Raw genomic sequence first — 20,698 nt, 5'->3', positions numbered from 1 at the left:
GGAGTTTGCATGTTCTCCCTGTGTCAGCGTGGGTTCTCTCCGGGCACTCCGGCTTCCTCCCACAGTCCAAAGACATGCAGATTGGGGACTAGGTTAATTGATAACTCTAAATTGTCCGTAAGTGTGAATGTGAGCGTGAATGGTTGTTTGTCTCTATGTGTCAGCCCTGCGATAGTCTGGCGACCTGTCCAGGGTGTGCCCTGCCTCTCGCCCGATTCTCGCCCGATGTCAGCTGGGATAGGCTCCAGCCCCCCCGCGACCACAAGAGGATGAAGCGGTTAGAAGATGAATGAATGAATGATACTACTAACTTACTACTAATAATATTGGTTTACCTCCCCATTGTAGAAGTGGAAGGAAAATTCCCATTTTTCTTTCTAACTGTATTGGCGTGACTTTATATAAACATGTGTAATAAAAACACAAGCCTCGCCTTTCACACAACCTCTAACTGGCCCCTTGCGTCCATGTCCCATTGTAGTAACAGTTAACTCAGATCTCGGGCTCCCATTTGTCCCTGTGGCTCATTACTGGCTAGCGGCCTGGAGCCTCAGATGCACAGGCAACCCTCACTGACCTGATAACATTTATAGTTGTAATGGATTTTTTTTATGCCTGTCATTAACTCGCTCAGAGATTGGAGAAAGAAATTGCTTGTACCTTTTTTTTCTGTGGTATTTCAACTTTATGGCATTATGTTCAGATATGTCACCTTCCATCATCTCTTTTTAAGGCCTGTCCTGTCACTGGTTTTGTTTTAAATGAGCAGGTCTTTTGTGCAGGACCCTTGTAGTATCTAGGACTTGTAATGAATATTTAATGATGTTGAGTAAAAGCTTTGAAAGATATAATTTCTGTCCAATTATTGGCTCTGTCTCTGCCAGACTGTTAGGGGTGATTTAGCGGGCTACTTGGTAAATGTAGACAGTTTATGTGAAGCTGCTCAAAATTAAATCATTTTAACAGTGTGGCGATAAAACTGATGTTCACTTTAAGTCATTGAGAATTTTATTTATTTTCACAAAAACTAAGTTTGTACAAAAGAACTTCAATGATGGATAAAAATATACAGTAGAAAACCGTAAAAAAAAAAAAAAATTCATGTGAATAATGATCAACTGTCACTGTTGACCTGAGTCCAGTCCCATTCAGTATGTGTTTTAATCACAATACCCAGAGGTGGTACAAAATGACAGGAACACACAACAATATCATTAAGTCTTGCACCATCACCAACTTTAGTTTAAAAATGAACACAAAATGAAATCAACACCTCTCCCCATGGTCTTACGAATAACCGAACCTTACAACAGGTGTTCCTATTATTGTGGTCACCTCCTGTAGCTTTACCATTCAAACACAGAGCTGTCTAAGGTCAAACGTGTTGGCTTCACACTGCTTGTCCATTTGCACTTGTGTGATTAGCCAGCAATGATGTCATTTGAAGAGTGAAGTCATTGGTCCAAGTGAAAAATGATTCAAGTAAAGACGCTTTGTAATAAGGTTGGACAATGTATTGTTACTATCGATATGACTAGATATTGTCTTAAATCTGGGATATTGTAATTCTACAAGTGCTGTCTTTTCCTAGTTTTAAAGGCTGCTTTACAGTAAAGTGATCTGATCATTCTAGCTGTTGTGGTATTTGTAATTTTGAAAACACCAATGGTCAACCCTATAATATCATTGTAATATCCATATTGAGGCATTTGGTCAAAAAATATCATGATATTTGATTTTCTCTTTATCACCCAGCTCTACTTGGTCACTCGGATTGAGTTTTGGTAACGGGGGAACTGAGTTTGTTAATTTATTTGGTCCAACTGGTGAAATGTGGCTACCCTTTCCTTTTGATGTCACAGCTCCTCTGAGTTGCAAATTTGTAGTATAATGATATTTCAGCCCAAAAATATCCATTGGATGAGAATTTGTGTAGGGCTGCAACTAACACTTATTTTTCCTAATGATGAATTTATCTTCTCTATTATTCGTTTGGTCTATAAAAGTTAAGAAAACTTGCCCATCACATATTCTGAGAGCTCAAGGTGATGCCAGCAAATCTCTTGTTTTGTCTGAGCAAAGATATTCAATTTACTATGATACAAGAGCAGAACACACAGAAAAATTCTCTTATTTGAGAAGCTGGATCCATCAAATGTTTGGCGTTTTTGCTTTAAAACTGACTTAAATGATTGATTATCAAAATAGTTTTCAATTTAATTTCTTGAACTACTCGTTGCAGCTCTACATTTGTGCCGTTTGCAATGTGGACATGATGTCATGAGTGATAGCTTTCATGCACATTTATGTGCCCCATGGTGTAACACTGGCTTCCCTGAAGCATAGTTAGCGAAGAAACAATCTGGTCGTATATATCACTTCCATTGGCATTGTTCAGTTGTTCTTCTTCTGGCTCTTTCTGTTGGGTGGCTCGCTAAACTGGACAATGTTGAAATGTACAAAGGTTCCCAAGAAGTGCACGAAAGCAGTAGTAGACACCAGCACGGGAAACAAGTCAGGTAGATGTGATGGAGGATCCAGAGCTACAGTCACGACACTCAGACCAGCCATGGCTGCGACACTGATGTAGAACTGTAACACAGAGAGATGGAGACAGAGGGTTTATCCACTGATTTAAATGAGAACTGGGACACAAGATCAGATAGATGTTGACTTGGACTTCAAAAACGTAGGCTGAGGTGAGACAGCTGTGGTCAGGTGCTACTTCAAAGAGACGATACGACAAAGCTTTTCCTTGAGCTTTTAACCACATCACACTGTCTTCATCAGAAATGAATACGCTCGTTTGTCGTGGAGATTGCCCAGTTGGCATCATGTGACCCAATTATGGAACCTCGGTCATGTGATAACAGGTGGTTGTGTTGTGTATGTGTGGGGGATCGTAACCACTGTTTCTCAAGCATGCCATCTCCATGACAACTGTGCGAATGATTCACTGATAAATACCATGAGATGTGGTTGAAAGATTTGGAAAACCAAATAAGAGGACCTTGAGTTAGGACTGCCTTGTCAAACTACTATTTTTAAGGTCAAGACGAGCCTTTTTTGCTCAGTCATTGATAAGCTTTTTTTTTTCAGTTAAGGTAACAAACTGCAATTGGGATGTCATCACATTGTTCTTCTTTATATCCAAAGAACTCTGCGTGACAGATCATGATTGATAAGCTCTAACCAGCAAGAAACTAATGAGGGTTGTTAAAGGTGCATTCAGTGTAGCATATCAAGATTAGTATAGTTGTCATGGCGAGTAAAAATTGTTCTATAATATCTTCTATAGATCTGGAAATAACTTTTTTTGTTTTTGTTTCTCCATCAAGGAGACTGAATATTTGAAACCCTGCATTATAAAGTAAGATGTGGGTGTTCACCATGGAAGGAGGGTCTAATGAAAGCTGCACTGACTACATTTACATGCATACAACTTTCTACTATTAATCTTCTATTAATATAAATATGACAATATTGTGGATTCAATGGGAGTTATGTAAACAGCATATTTGGTATAGATTTTCTGAACAGCGCATTCGGAATATGTGTCTCAATTGGCATTTTTTACCGCAGTTTGCGTCACATGGCCTCTTGCCTGTTTATCATCTGCTCTGTGTGTTGTCAAGCCAAAAGTTTGCAAGGCTGTGGTAGAGACAAATGCCCAAAAGTAAAGCCCACATTTCTGGTCAGAAGCAGAAACACACTTACTTTCAAATACTATGAAAAAACTTGGATATCAACAGGATTTTGGATATGTACAAATATCGCAACGCCGACCTTTTCAAGAAAGTGGTTGGAGGAATGAAAGAGGGAAGCTGTGTGTATACGGTAAACTCCAGTATTTTTGGAGTTTGACTAACTCTAGGGGCTAAAATTTAGCATATCTCAGCCTCTGTAAATTGCCAAGGTAACCCTTTGATGCAGACAACTTCTTTGAGGTGACTGAATTGATATTCCATACCAGAAACTGTTCCTCGTAAAAACAATGACGAGACCGGGCACCTCAGGCCAAGAACAAACTGTTAGCTTTTCCCTTAAGTTTAAGTGTAACTATAATATCAAACCCAATGAATGATCTAATTTGAAAGAGCTCTCAAATCACATTGCATATTCATCACTGGATGACTCACATCAAACTGGTCATTTGAAAGGTGCTATAAAGAAAAAGAGTATCACGGGGCATAATGGCCGACCTGAATTAAGGTCTACAAAACTACTTTTTTACACAGTTGCAAACAGAACTGACGGTGAGCTCATTCATGTGTCTATTTGGGTTTTATGAGCCAGAGATAAGTCAGTGAGTAAGATGGAGGAAACACCTCATGCCCACACCCGCCCCGCCACCCCAAACCTATGAAACCTTATCGCCGTCACCGGGGCTTGCTATTTATGCTGCTTGTGTAAATAAATATATCTAGGCAAACCTGTGTTAATGACACGCGCTATAAAAAGACACCTTCTCGTAATCTCTGACACCCTACCGGAGCCCCTGTTGCAGAGGGGTTGGCGGTGCAGCTACTTCAGACGCTGTGGAAACTTAAATAAGTGACAAATAATTCTTTGGCTGGCAGCGGCTTTCATCCCCGCACAGCTTACACAACTTACAGTGGCACATGATCTTTATTTATACAGTTGGGTATATCTTCTCACACGCTTGCAATTTAGGTCTAGTGCTGCTCTCAAAGTACAGGCCATCTGGGATCCTGGAATCAGCACCATTCTTATTACAAATGCATCAGCTGTGTATCCTCCTCCCCCCGTGTATGAGAGCAGACATGAAACACTAACTTAATCAAGCAGCAGTATCTTAATTTTGTTTACTGTTCATTGAGCATGAGCCTCATCAGAAGCAAAAGGAAACCATGCTTTAAGCTTAAATCCAACTTTGGGGCTTTGTGATTTTGGTGACTCCTAGTGGTGGTATCCAAAAAAGTGGCAGAGAGAAACTTCTGTCAACTGACCTGGTATCAGTGACATGAATGAGCCGAAAGCAACACATAGACTGCAACATTTTTTACTGAGACTGTCTAATTTCTCTACAAACAAAAGTCCATGGCACCAAAACGATTTTACAGATGCTAAAATCAAATGGATATTTTACACTTAGTGGCTTTAAATTACTCCGATGTGCGCACTGCGCAGTCTGTTGATGTAATACTGCCTCCCCTTCCTGTGTTAATACGTATTAAGTAATCTGCTTGACCTTTATTTTATTGGCAGCCAATTAGAGTTCCAACCACAATGATAGAAGTTACCGCCTCTTATACAAGTCTCTGGGACTGCACAGCAACCTCTGCAGCGTGACCTACAACATTTAGCTGATATAAACCATTTGCACTAAGTTAATGTGCTCTTTGCCCCCCCAGAAGGACATTATTGTTTTGAGTTCAGCAGGACTGAAGTCAAAAATTGAGCTTTTTCTCTATCAGTCAGACTCAGGTGGCAGTTGTGCCACATGCTGCATGTCTTTTCATGCAGAATAACTTTTTCTTTTTGCTACACATACTCAGCAAGGATGAAGTAATTTGGCAAAAAAAAAAAAAAATGATGGGAAAAGTTTTGTAGGTAAGTAAATTACATATAATCATTGTGGCAGCGTCTTTAAAATCCTAACAACACATTAAACGTAGCAATTAAAATGCTACTGAAATGGTTATATGTAACCTTAACATCATATTTAGCCTGGTATCAACACAGATGACCTGCAAATCACAAAGTAGGTATTATACTCTTATTCACTGTACCAGGGCTTGAACCGCACTCACCTTCCATCTTACAATCCAGGCCAGATTCCGTTTGGGTAGGCAGAAGAACAGTTTTCGGTAGGTTCCCAGTCTCAGCTCTTCCTCTGAACAGTGCTCCAGTGCAGACAGTAGATAGATGCTGAAGAAGAGGAAGGCCAACGAGGTCACGACATAAGGCACCAGTAGACCGTCCTTCAGAAGCAGAGGCAGCATGCTGCATGGAGGGACAAGGACAAGAACAATGGTACATTTATAGTTTAGAAACTGAAATGCTGATGTCACTGTCTAGCGTGATGTACAGTAACCCCAAACAGAGCAGTGTATAAAGACTCTAAGTCTGTTTTCCACTATTTACATGCAATGTGCAGCTAGAGCTTTGATGCACACAAATGCAACGGAATATGTAAATACACATAGCATGATGTTTTTTTTAAATCTTTTAAATGGATTTCTACACGTGTCCAACGGCACAACAAGTTCAGTTACGTGTGCTGAGAAGAGGGCAGCAGTAAACCGCATAGTTTTTATCGAGCAGGCCTGCGCAAGCACTCTGTCCCCTGGGGAGAGATGGCTCTGACATTCATGCCAAGCTTATCTTAGTTTAGCAGAGGGGCACGGACAAGAACAACAGTTGACTCATAGTAAATCGCACATCACCCTAGCTTGTAAAAACCCATCCCCTCACAACAAACCACTCATTCTGATTTTTACTGCGACAAAAAAGCTCCATTCAGCGAGATAAATGTTAAACAATTTGGAAATACATACTTGGTCAATTTAAACAGACTGGCTGCATTCTGCCCTCTTACAATTGCTATGGTTGAGCATCCATTCGGCCAATTAGGTTAACAAAAGATGTATTTCTTTAAGTGGAGCCTGTAGAGGATGTAGATAATGTGAGAGTCGGAGTCAGACTGTACTGAGAGGCAGCTACAGAATGACCTCCTGTCCCCACACACAACACACACTTAGACAGCAGGCATGCAGACTATGCCGTGTAATCCCTAGATATCCTTATACTAAACCACACGCACAACAATTAGTGCTGCCGGAAGAATTTAACAACAGCTGGTGAAAGTTAGACAGAGCATTTGCAGCCCTACTTGTCTTTTCCATTCATGGTCCTCAGCTCAACCCAGATCGTAGATCCATTTGGCTGCTTAGGATTGTTTCTATGGCGTTTGATTGTTGACAGTGGTGAGAAATAAGGGAAGGTGACGTGGAAATGAAATGCCAGATTCAAACCCTGGACATTGCTGTTATGTTGTACTGTCAACTTGGCCACCAGGACATCCCACAGACTCTGTAACTTTTGCTGAACTGCAAGTTACAGGTGTGGAATAAGGATAAATGTTAGAATATAATGGAACACGAGCACAAATGGAAGCGTTATAAAGTTATATAGCATATAGTCATACGTTGCAAAGCAAAAAGTAAGGTCATTTTGCTAACAGTAGCTACTATAAGCATCGAGTCGTACCAGACTACGTAAGGCTGGGGTGGCAAAACCTCTTAATGCATTGCATTAAGAACTTTCAAACTTTAGGATTGTGGGAGAAAAATTGTGTATTTTCTTTTTTTTCCAAAGTTACTTCGTCTATTACTATAGTATAGAATACTACAAAATGCAAGTCCTGATTCTGCCTTGATTGATCTTTCCTAAATGAAAAAGTATTTTGTTTGATTTGTGCACCTCTTAACTAATAGTGAAAGGTAATCGAAATAACGTTCAAACTGCAGCAAACATACTGTGGATGGTTTCATGGATGCCCGCTGTATATTAAACAAATAGTTTGACATTTTCGGAAACGGCTTATTTGAATGTGGTTTTTCCAGGGAACCAGCGGCGACTCCAGGAAGTGACCGCGCCCAGCCAAGAAATAGTTAAGCAAACACATTGGCCAATTAGCTGTATTATTACTCCAAGTGTACAGACATTCTTGTGAGCGACAATGAATTTTTGTGTACCTTTTCAAAGCATAAGACTCTGACATACTGCCCATCTCAGAAACCACTGATGAAAACGCAGAGTGTGCCACTAATGCACCTAGCTATGCTGCAACTGCTGCTGACTTAGCAGCAACAGACAATGAGAGAAGACCTGAAAATTTTAGAGAATTAGCACTCAGTTTTATGTAGTAGGGGGTCACTGCTCCGTCTCTTTTTGACCTAAGGGGTCTTCGGCCTGAAAAACACTGAGGACCCCTGACTCACCTGAATGTAGACACCTGCAGGAACCAAATACCCATCAAAGGGAGGTCATTCAGCAGGAGGCAGGCAGGCCTAGAAAAGATAAGAGTTGAATATACTCGATATTAAACACCATCTACAGTAAGCACCATTAAATATCATATTACAGTAAGAGAGGAAGTGAGGCCATGTTAGGTCGGAGCTGGATGTGAACTGATGTCATGCGTGTATAATGTTAAAGCAACTGACCCGACAGGACATCCACATAAATCCATTATGGACAGTCTCTCACAAGGCAGTCAAGTGTTTCTTGTGCCGCATCATTTTATATTTGCACATGCCTTTTTACTGTAACTGCACTGACATGTACGGTACTGTACTCCCTAAATAACTTTTACTTGAAAAAAGTAGAAAATGTTTTGTTAAAATTCTGACTTTAGGGCACATGTGTGTTTCTGTGTAGCAAAGCCCTGTTGTTAGTTGAACCTGGGCGACTGCGTCATTGCTAGCCGGTGCTACTTGTACACTGTACTCCGAGGGGGGCACTTTCCACCGGTCCCCGAGCCCATAATTACAGCCAGTGCTCTTTGGCGATCCTGTTACAGCCCAATAATTGATCCTGCGCAAACAACGCCCCGAGCTGCCGCCTGCCATTCTTTCCTAATCCCTGGACATGCATTACTGATTGATTCAGGGGGACAGGTGGGAGATATAACTCAATAGTTAATAAAGCAACAATCTACCCTAATCTAGATTAATAGATGAGCCCAGATCTAGGAACCAAATCCCTCGCTGTCAAATATATGCCAGACTTCACTCTGTACCTACACTGCTTAATGCACGAGGAGGTAAATGGTAATGAATCACACACACGTGCACGTCTTTATGCTCATGTGTGCAAGTGCTGCACTTACTCATATCGAGACAAAGGAAGCTGGGAGGACTGATTTTTGTCTGTGCAGAACGGAGTATGATGGCAGAGGTGAATAAGCCCTCAGTTAGCAAGTCTGTACTTAAATAGATCGCTCCTCTGCAACTGTGGGAGCACAGCGGGAGGATGATGTCACTTTTACAGAGTGCTCACGTCTTCGACTCATTAACAACCTGCAAGACATAAACTGAGATCTGAAGTGGGGGAACGGGCGAATGGCTCCTTTGTGAGCAGAAATTAAATCTATACTCATGAATATTTGAGGTATCACTACCAGATGGAAAAGGTGCCATTAATGTTTGGCACATGTCAACGAATCACCCGGCCGGACAAAATTTCAAGAAGTATTACCTCTGTACTTACAAGGCAGCCAAGAGGATGGACTTTTCGTGGACTTGATAGGAGAAGAGGAAAAACGCCAGAGATGAATTGGCCTAAAAGAGACATTGAGATTATTAGTACAACATCTGCTACTGTTATTGACCAGTAATACTGTGGATAGTAGAGCTGCAACAATTAGTAGATTAGTAGACAGAGAGTTAATTGGCAACTACGTATTTTGATAATGTTAGAATTGTTTTGTTGTTTTTATTGAAAAAACAATGGAAAAAATGGCAGATTAATTGATAATGAAAATAGTAGTTAGTTGCAGCCCTACTTACGGCATACTTATTATTAAAGGCAGAGAAGGAAAAAAAATATGCATGAATGAAGGCATCAATAAAGTGACGTTGTATTTGTTTTTTAATTTATTTTTATTTTATATATTTTTTATATATTTTTATTTACTATTTTGAGACAAGATTTTAAAATAAATAAAATAGCTTTGTGCAAAATTATTAATTTATTTATAATTTAGCCTTCATGTTATTGTCGTTAAAAAACAGGCCTTGTTTCTCTGTGAGGGGAGGCTCCGTACATTCGGCTTGCTATTGTTTTGACATCAGTTCCCACTCACCAAAGCCAGTTTAAACTGCCAGAAAGTGGGCTTGGTCAGGAGTCTGACGCTGGAAGGTAGCACTGCCAGGAGAGTGCAGGCTAAACTGAAAAACAATACAAACATTCACATTATCTCACATCGACACTGTTACATGCAGAAAAATGCTCAGTGGGAGATGAAGTTACTGCAGCAGGAAAAAATAATTACACAGCACGAGACACGTAGAGTATAAAATCAATTTGGAGTCAATATGAATAATTGCATTTGCACATAATTCCAGGCTTTCACATGCTGTACATCTTTCTCCTGTGTTGGTGTAGCTTCATGTATAAAAAATGACAATGACTACAAACCTGAAAAGCAATTTACTACTTGCTAGTTTTAACTGTGTGTTTATGTCTGTGTATGTACACTGAGATTAGAGCTGGGTGATGACACATGATATTAGATTATCCAAAATCTAAGATGATATCTACTCGAATAATATCAACATTATTGCCCAGCCCTGCACTGAGAGCAGAAAAACTGAGTCAAAGTCCATGTATGTGTGCACACTTACATGGTCATTAAAGCTGATTCTGAATGACAAACACAGCTTTGTTTTCAGCCTGTAGCACTAGAAGATCAGATTTTGATATCAAATACAAAGAATCACTATGTCGAAGCAACTGTGGATCCATCTTGGATCTGCTCTGCAAACTAAGACCTCTGCTATGTGGGAAACGACCAAATACTGGCCTCTTCTTAGGGTTAGCAGGCATTAGTTTAACCCTTCAATTGTCACCTGCTGGGGTTGGAGGCACCGGAAGAGAGCGACTATGTGTTAGTGTGAATGTGCTGAAAGGTCGGGCAGCGCCGGGTTAGTTTAAGGCACGAGGGCAACAATGTGTGTGTGTTACGACACAGATAGACAGAGAGATAATGATAGTGGTAGACGGATGGCAGTATTGTATGGTATTTAGTGTGTCTGACAGCAAGTGTGTTATGTGTGTGTTATGTGTAGGGCAGGGTTTTGCGGTCCGGAAGGACGTGGATCACTTTTCACAGCTGATCCATTCTATGTACACAGTACGCCCCCACCAGAGCATTTAGCAATCCGTTCCCTGTGCCAAAAAGACGAGAGTGTTTTTCATTTGTTTGAAATGCACTAGAGTCAAAGAAGTCCAACTTGATCCCCGGACTTAGCAGTCTGGCAGAAACGTGTCCATGCTGCGAACATACGACCCCTAAATTTAGCGTGCTGGGTTATTTAAGCAGGCTCCACCATGACACAACTGTTTTCTCATTGTAATGGGACAGGTTCTCAGCTTTTAGTCGAAATAACTTAACCGGATACTTCCTGGGATGCTCCGCGGGGTAGTGGACAGAGAAACATGAGTTAAATGTTTATTACGTCGTCTTCCCTGAGAGCACGACTGATTTGTCTCTCATCCTCTTCATAATAGAGCACATAATTTATAACATTTTTGAAAAGAAAATCGGGTTGATTCATTCTGGGTCTATCTCTGTATATGACATGTTTCAATAGCTCTTTGGGCAGCTCTAAAGACAGCTATAATTTCAAGTTCAGACGTTCCTCTCAAGATTAAGGAATGATCTTACATCCACTCACTGTATCACAGTTTTCCTTCCCTTGGGCAAGCTCTGCTTTCCCAGAAAATAAAAGGCGCAAAAGCAAGAGACAGAAGAAGAGGAGAGACGGAACAATACAATGGAAGAGAAAAAGAAACAATGAAAGATAGAGGAGGAAAAAAAACATAAGAGCTTGTTACAGATTGAGGGATTACCTGAGGTAGATCTGGGAGTCACTGGACAGAATGGATCTGATCTTTATCAGGGTGTTCAAGCTGCACCATGTGTTGGCCACCTTATCCTGTCCACACACACACACACACACACACACACACACACACACACACACACACACACACACACACACACACACACACACCAATTAGTTAAATGAAAAATTATGGCAGATAAAACCACAAAAACATTTAAAATTTTAACACAATATAAATTCAGAATTTCACTCATAGGGGAAAGTAAATAAGTGGCATTGCTTTAGGTAATTATTTCCTAACTGAAGGTGCAATAAAAATTTCCCAGAGCATTCCAGAGGGACATTTGAACGTAACCCTCCATCATAAATTACCTCCCCTGTCAGAGGAAGCATGGGACTGATTTGTAAACTCGGGGACACAGAGTCAAGTGTCAAACCAGAGTGGTTTCTGCAAAACCAGCAGATACAGACCAACCACAGAGCGTTGCTGAAAAATACATGTCAACATTTTAAACAATTCTCTATACAATTAAATTTATTACATTTTATAGCAAAAAATAAATATTTTTAAAATTAAACTACTGTACTTAACTGGGGCTGCATGTAACAGTAATTTTTTTATTATTAATTATTATTAATTAATTGAATTTTAATAATTGCTTTGCTTATAAAATGTAACAAAAAAAGTAAAAAAAAAAATCACAATTTCTTCAAATTATTATTTTTTGATTGACCAGCAGTCGAACCTGGGGATTTAATTTACAATTATATAAAAAAAAAAGAAAAGAAAAAAAAAAAGAAAAAAATCAGGAGCTGAACACAGATAATTTGTCATTTTTGCTTTACTAAAACTATTAATAAATTATCAGAACAGTTGCTGATTAATTTTCTATCATCTAATAATTTCTGCTCAAAAGAAAAACAGCATAACTTTTTCTCTCATGTTTTTCTGTATCTTTTCCGTGTTGTTTTTGTAAATAACCCGTAAAATCAGGTCTTAAATGTCCGTGAATAATATGGAAGATATGTTACAACCTTAATACCAGGCTAAAAGTACTTGCGGTTTATAAGAGATGAGGAGGGCGTTGCTGTGAGATTCAGTTGATTTAAGTGCTTAAGCAGTTGTGCCGGGATCAGATGATATTGAGGCCCAAGCCGCCACTGTGCACTGTGATATCACACGTCACTGGGACCGCGTGCCTCACTCAGCTTTATGATTCCGCTGTGAAGGGTTTCAGTGTGTGGCCCTGTCTAGAAAAAAACTATTTCTGGCCTCCTCATTCTCCTCTGTGCTACAGCTGCTTCCAGCACAGCTGTGTGGATCTTAATGGCAGCCTAGTCAGCAGCACCGGGCCATCCAGTGTTGTGTTGTCTCAGCCCCTTCCCTCTCTCTTTCCTCTTTTCCTCCCCGCTCCAAATAACCGCCACGGGAATGTTCCTGGACGCCGCCTGCAGCGAACACATGAACGAGGGGGGGGGGGTCCCCAAGGCAAATGTAAAGAGGGCGAGAGCAGTGTGGCTCCTTCACCTATGATCTAGCATGGAATTTCACAGGGAGAAGCATTTGGTGCCATTTTTGTGAGCAGGCAGCAACGTGAGATGTCAGAATGCAGCTCTGTGGGTAAACTTACAACTGCTCCCGCCCAGAAGCTGCCACAACCACCAGTCACCAGCACTCCTCTTCCCCAACACCCCCTCTCACCCCTGTCCCCTTGTCCAAAGCTTCTGCCTACGTGCACAATTTCACAATTAGTTCAGGACGGCTCGACCCCGCAGCCTCTCGTGCTGTCGTCACAGGGGAGTATAGTGTCTCTCACACCCTGTGTATTATGTTTGCATCATTTCATTGAACAAATACTGCCACGGCGCACGCTGCCATCTGCTCCCCTGGTAGAATTTTCAATTACTTCTCACATCCGTGACACCTTGTGGTGGGTGCCACCTCGGGGGCCGGGACAAGAGAGAAGATACGGGGTTTCAGAAATGAGAGCTGCAAACCTTGGCCTCTGAGCTGCCAGTCAAACACGCGAGACACAATTACTTTACCTCTGCTCCTTCCATGACAGCTCTCAACACTGCCAACTCAAGTCTTTGAAGTGCTCTTTCTCGCTGTTCGCTATCACTTTCTCTTTTAATTACCATCATATTCCTGTGCCTCCTTTTCTCTCAACGGCAACCACTGACTAACCACAGTATACAAATGTATGTGTGCGGCTTGTGAAACAGTCTATCATACGTCAATGCTTTCCAAAGATAAAGTAAGTGGCAGGCAGTTGATACCACAGTTGTCGCATGCGCCCTGATACGCCTTTAAGCGAAGCGTCTGCCCTGCTCATCAGTCCATACGGCTAGAACATGGCTCTGCTATGAAGTGCTGAAAACACGCGGGCCATAAATTATTTAGATTTATCTATACCCTCCTACTGTATGTCCCGAGCCCCAACACCTCCCAGAGATAGAGTGAAACTGATCTCCTGACCTTTCACCATTTTATTCCACTGTTTTCTTTGATCCTGCGGGGTATCCATTTCCCACCGGCTAAGCACTCGAGGGTGGAGGGGTGTTCGCCATGCTGAGAGCATGGAGCACTGTGTAGGGCATGAGGAGTGCAACACGGGTTGTGTTTGACTTTTATAAAAGCACTGGGTACAGCAGAAGGGAGAGGTTTAGCACATTTCTACGGCCTCACAAGCAATGGCCGGCCTGTCCCGTGCTCAGACAGGAGAGACGTCAGAGACTGGGCCAAAAGTATACAGGAGCAGCACACGGACTAGAGGCAACAAACTATATTAAAAGACTCATGTTTCGACACCAAGATAGTCTTCATCAGAGACTCAAAATCATTCAAGTAACCTCTCATTAGGAACTGATCTAGCACCAGCTGGTCACAGCCTCGTGCCTTAAAGTGTTAATATCAAATTAGTGCTTTAACTTTTAAGAGAAATATCACTTCCTCGAAAACAGTGAACCTTCACTGATCCTGAACAAGTAGGCACCAACAAAACCTCCAAGCCATCACCAGGAAATCCTATCATATCAAAAAGCCTTTCTCTGTTTCACTGGATTACAATTCAGAGTGATCCCTTGTAGTGTTGTCACGATACCAAAATCTTTGTTTCTGTACCAATACCAATATGAATTTCGATACTCTTTCGGTACTTTCCCTAAGGAAAAATCCTTTTGGATACAAACCTTTAGAACAATAAATAGTAAGGGTGTAACGGTACCAAAAAAAAATCATGGTTCGGTAAGTACCTCAGTACGGACGTCACGGTTTGGTAACTCAAATGTCCCACCAAGTTTGTGTTGTCTCATGTTGTCTCCCTTTGCGAGGCAGACTTTCTCTTGTCTTTTTTCACATGCGCCAGCTGTGAATGTTGATACAGGTGTTGTCATACACACCACTTGTGCAATCTGTGCTCCAATAGGAACAAGGAAGGCGTTTGTGTGCATAATTGAGTAAAATAAATTAACTAAATTAATGAATTGAATCAATTTCAAAGTACTGGTATTTTTCAAATGCAGTATAGTACCGTTTGGAATACTCTAGTACCATGGTACTACACTAATCCCTTGTGGTATTATGTGTCACAACAACATCCTGTTTTAACAGGAATTACAATAAATTAAGGCCATTTAAGAAACTGCTTCATGGGTAATAAATTTACACTAATACTTGAACAAAATGCTAACATTAAAAGGAACCAATTTTTAATAATAATGGATTGGTTGAAGGATCATGTCAGGCGGCTAGTGTTACTAGAAAGGCCTAAAGGACTGTATGAAATTTTCGGGAATGAGGACAGGGCTGAATCCCCAGCATTGTTAATATTGCCTTGGAAAAAAACAGCAATAGCCTAAACCCAATATCTAAAAATAATATGTTAATGAACATCCATTTATAAATTAAGAGCCGAAAAATAAAAGTTATTACAACCAGAGGAAGAGAGAACCTGCTGGTGAGAAAAATAAAAGACCCTCATCTGCTCTGCCTCCAGCAAAGAGAAAAACAACACATAACTGTCCCCCCTTTCTGACCCTCCTCCCCCTCTAATAATTTCTCTACGATCCCTAACTTTTATGAGTGAGTAAAAATACTGATGTCTGTGTATTATATTTAGTTAGCAAACGTCTTCTATGCCTAGAGAGCAGCCACAAACAAATGTCAAGCACCTACAGAGTTATTGATACCCAACGCCACGCCAGGCTTTAGGGTAAACAGATACACAACAGCATATCTGTTGACTCGTAACATTACAAAATATGGTAGTACATATATTTTTTTTTATCTGGGAAGCCATTGAAAAAATCCCCTAGGCTTAGTGAGTCAACATTTTATTTATGCTATGGATGGTATTTGGAATTTCAGGACATTTGATTACTGTAATTACAGTAACATTCTTATTCATACCACCAGAACGGGGTGGTGAGGAGGTTAAACATCTGCACCACCTCAAGGGTAAGTAATGCTTCTAAGGATACTGTGCCAGGAAATGTGCATGTGACCTGTATGGATCATATAATCTGCAGGCCATGCTGGGCTGACATTTGCTAGCCTATATATTTAGCTGTATTGATGTATCAGGAGATATAATCCTCTTCCACTTGTTTTTCTAGATGACGTACTGGGGTTGTGAGTTGCTATTCTTAGATACCTGCCATGACAAGAGTACAAATGTTTTGGTTTTTTTTGATAAAACTAAAAGCCTCAAAGGCAAAGTCAAGCTGCTCAGACGTGGGCTTTCAGGCTGACTTTTCATTAAGAAGCTCTACTGTACCTCAAACAGACCGCGAGCCACGGGAAAGATCCTCCTAACCACCTGCATGGCCTGACTGGGGTCGGACAGGAAGGGCAGCCAGCAGAGGGCAAAAGTCACCAACACTGTTGAAGCAATTCTCACCAACAGGAAAAGCCTACGTGAAGAGGGTCACACAGAAAAACAAGCATCGTGTCTGAGGTACAGATATACTATGAATAATGGAAAAAAAGCACACACTTCGTAACAGAATTTTCACATTTTTATAAACTTAAATTTGAAAAAAATTAAACTATTGACACTAGCAAGTTGCTTAAGTTTGCCTTCCTCTACTTGCACTCCTCAAACAATAAGTACACACTGTCTGCGCGTCCTAAATTTGGGATTTGACCCTTGTGTTGAGGAATGCAGTGAAAGCCATGCATCAGCTGAAAGTCTTCGGTGTAGGTCAGGCTATCTTGTCAGCTGTAACTGTGAAGCTGCTGGTTAAGTTGCACTCACAGCATAGCTGAGGAGTTTGGGCATGGCGAGAGTGTCATCTGGACATATCTCCCCCCCGGCCCTTCTAATCCAGCTCTCCATTTGCTACTAAATGCCCTTGGTACATTGTTACTAGATAAACAGACACTGGACACACTAGTAACAGCATCCAATCTGATTACCTCAGTCATTCTGCGGCTCTCCTGAGGACACTGCTCGCTTATAGACTGACATTACGTATATGCTTTGAGCACTCGGCTGACGCTTTTTACGCGGTGATTAAACAAAGTAACCAAAACAGTGACATAGTTGAGTAATCATGGCTTCAAAGACACAAAATTATTCTTATAATAATCCTCTATACTAGTGGTTGCTTTACTGATACATTTACTGATGCATACATTTGACTGTCTCCTACTTTGCTTTCTTTCAAGAAGGCAGGAAATGAAAATGTTAAATCCCTGTTTGTTGCTCTCCCTTTCCCCCCATTTCTTTATATATATTTTCTAATAAAAGCTGATAGTTAATAGTTTGAAACATCCAATTTCTGCTACTCCAAGTGAGAGTAGTAGATAAAAATTGAGATCATTGTGGCTTGTATGGATTCATATATGCCACAGAACTACCATGGCTACAGTGAAATATAAGTATCGAACAACAACATGCAGTCATCCCATCTATTTAAGGGGTATGATTAAGGGTACCTGACCCATCTACTTGTGCTGTGTGGGTAGGCTGGACAAAATATATTGGAAACCATTGCTCAAATTCCTTAAAATGTAAAGAAAACAATGGAAAAAAAACACAAGACACAAAAAACAGACTCACCCTCGCCCCATCAGGCCCAGTTTGACACTTTTCCCCAGCAGGTAGCAGAAGAAAGGCAGAGCATGGTACAGCTCCATCTGTTTGTAGTTGAGAGCCAGGCAGAAGGCCACAGAGCCAAACACGTCCCAGCCCAGACCCAGAGCCAGAACTCCCCACAGGGCAAAGCCCAAACTCACTGCATTGTACCTGTTTGAGTTAAGGTTAATATTGTGCTGGAAGTGTCTCCATGTAGACAAGTAAAGGTAAAAAGTACAATGTGCTGGTATGGGACAAGTACATTGGAAAACAGCGGCTGATTCAGGGTCAGTCCAGTTCAGATGCTCAGTTTATTCATTAACTCTTTCATTATTGTGTTTAACTGTATCTGAATAACAACTATTTTCAAAATTGTTTCATCATTATATTATAAGACAGACGGCACTGCATACGCGAAAGATGTGTCCCCTGTCAGCTAGTGTTTCTTTCCAACTAATCTCTAACAAAAGAGCAAATCCATGAGGGACAAAGACAAGTGATGTGCGACAATGGCACATGTAATGTCTTAAAGTTATAAACAATCTTATATAATGTTGTTGAAGGGTGAAATATCCAAATATTCGCTTTATATTGCCATTCAGAAGACACTCATTTAGTGGCACACATCTGAAATAACAAATTTACAGTTTTTCAAAGTATTTTAAATTCTTGGAAACCCCTATTACAATTACAATCAATGCAACTCAAAGAGCTACAAAGGCTATGAGGAACTACCTGATATAATACTTACTTGGCAATGAGAAAATATAGTGTGTATACAGTAATATTTACTTGATATGCTGCCACTATTAGTAGGTCAGTGTATCCCAGGAAGTCATAAAATTACATCACAGTGAATTAAGAGTAGGAATGCACCTGGACAAAAAGGATACTGGAAATGCCCATAGTCTATGAGAATTAGGCCTGGGTAGAGAAGGAAGCAGAACAAAGTGGAAACCTGGGAAAAAAAATGACGTACTGTTAGTTTTATGAAGGTAAACATAACTGAAATCTAAATACAGTCCACTGGTTATTAGTATACCATGATGCAAGGTTATGAGTTATGTCATGTTTGCACACAGAGGGGAAACATTTGCATCTAAATATATATATATTTTTAGATTTTTCAGAAGGAGCAAAGAGCCTGTCTCACAGCCTGTTCTAGGGCTGCCTTTTTACAGACAAAGCTGGTATGTGTCTGTTGTAGCTACTGATCTTGTAATAACTGTTTGATCATTTAGGACAGTCAAAATATTACAAAACATCCACCTTGATTGATTGTACTCTAAATACATTTATATATGCCAGCCTTCTAGGAAAATATAATATAATATTATACTGCAATATTAATTTCATAATTCCCCAACCTGAATGACCAGTGCTGTGATCAGTTTTTATAAATGTGGGTTCCCCAGACAAAGTGGAAAATGTGTCTCATTTGGATCTTTAGAGGAAAAAATTAGTAGATGTCATGACATACTCAGCAGGTGTGTTACCTTTTTTCTTGAAGAACCATCAGTGAGGTATAAACAGTATAAAACCACCGCAGGGATGTATATTAACAAATCTGCCACCAGGACTGAAATAGAAAAAAAGAACAATATTTTAATTTGTAAGTGAGTAAATGATTGTTAAGGTTCATGGAAGCTTTGTGCTGCATTTTCTCATGGTTACTGTACCTGTAGCTCTCATGAATAACTTGTGTGCTGGGCTTTCATAACCTCTGGATTTGTGGAGCTCCACCCATTCAGGGTTTATTGTCTTTGCTCTGTAGGAATATATAGTTACAGTATAGAAAATTATGCCTTGAATGACAGGCAAGGTGGCCTGCTTTTGGAATACCTGTGCAGAGGTTATATATAATAGAGTACAAGAGCAAGCAGAATAGCAGTGTGCCATATTAAACTGAGATAACATGGAAAATCCAACTCTCTTCTTCAATAAACATTCTTTCTCTGAAATAATAAGATAAGATACACTCTCTAAATAATAATAATAATACTTACATAAATGCACAGATCAGGCTGTGGTAGGCAGTCAGAGGTGGATAGTCAAGGCCCCAGTAGTTCAAGTCATTCTCAGTGGTGTTAAAGTACCTGGATGAGTACAAATATAACATATATTTATATCTGAAACTGCAAACGTGTCAGAACAATTCACATTACAAGGGGCTGCAGCCATGGCGGGAGACCTCCTGGATCGCTTCTAGATCCCTTTTTAATGTTTAATAGTGCTCACAGAATACGTATGCAACATTAGTGTTATATACATCCAGTTTCAGCTTTAATTTGGCCACTTTATTGGTAATATTCTGGATCTTTTATTATCCAGTATCTGTGGTCTTGGGGATATGTGACTCACAGAATCTACTCTCACCATCAGATATACAGTATTGTGTTTTAGGTCAGATTTGTACAATATTTCCAGTCCTAGAGGCCCTACTCTTCTCATGTGCCTGAACGAGTTTCTCAAACTTGCTCCACTGAGTAAACAAACTTCAGACTGACCATTCCTTGACAGGGAGGTTGTAGGTCACCTCTTGCCAGTGCCTTTGAGCTTCATAGTCGCCAAACATGGGAGGTTTCCCCGCCCCTGGAGGAAAATCATTCAGCTGTTAGTCTGATGAATGGGAAACTACACCAGTGACTGACAGCATGTAACCACACACACACACACACACCAGACTGCTCAAGCCAGTGACTGGATGCTCTCCGCTAACAGCAGCAGTCTGATACGTGTGCAACTACTTCCTGTCAGTTGTTTAATGAAAATAAAATGAGCCACACTGAAGTGAGCAGCATTGTAGCAAAGACAGCTGCAGCATGTTAACGTTAAACTCCACACTCTTCCTACCTGAATATGAGTTTAACGAAACGCCCCATCTCACAACAACGCCGAGCAACACGGAAATTGATACGAGACTCCACGTTTGCATAATTTCTACCGGTAAAATTAGCGCAAAGAGGACAAATAAAAGCTAAAAAAAATCTGTCTGCTTTAGAAATGTCTACATTTCCTGTT

General features: G+C 40.5%; 1 protein-coding gene across 1 annotated transcript; it reads right to left on the bottom strand.

Moving 5' to 3' along the window:
• Window positions 1-996: 996 nt before the first annotated feature.
• On the bottom strand, window positions 997-20,693 carry alg6 (ALG6 alpha-1,3-glucosyltransferase). Its single transcript, XM_049588876.1, has 14 exons — window positions 20,531-20,693; window positions 20,185-20,269; window positions 19,684-19,773; window positions 19,357-19,445; window positions 19,174-19,256; window positions 18,571-18,635; window positions 17,663-17,848; window positions 16,376-16,511; window positions 11,602-11,687; window positions 9,833-9,917; window positions 9,238-9,308; window positions 7,968-8,036; window positions 5,775-5,967; window positions 997-2,592 (listed from the first exon to the last, which is right to left on the bottom strand). The coding sequence occupies exons 1-14, from the start codon at window positions 20,610-20,612 to the stop codon at window positions 2,395-2,397; spliced, it is 1,518 nt and encodes a 505-aa protein (XP_049444833.1). The 5' UTR covers window positions 20,613-20,693; the 3' UTR covers window positions 997-2,394.
• Window positions 20,694-20,698: the final 5 nt, after the last annotated feature.

The sequence above is a fragment of the Epinephelus fuscoguttatus genome, linkage group LG10, assembly GCF_011397635.1.
Source record: "Epinephelus fuscoguttatus linkage group LG10, E.fuscoguttatus.final_Chr_v1".
Taxonomy (NCBI): domain Eukaryota; kingdom Metazoa; phylum Chordata; class Actinopteri; order Perciformes; family Serranidae; genus Epinephelus; species Epinephelus fuscoguttatus.
The sequence above is the reverse complement of the archived record's forward strand: the minus strand, read 5'-3'. Positions and strand labels throughout refer to the sequence as shown.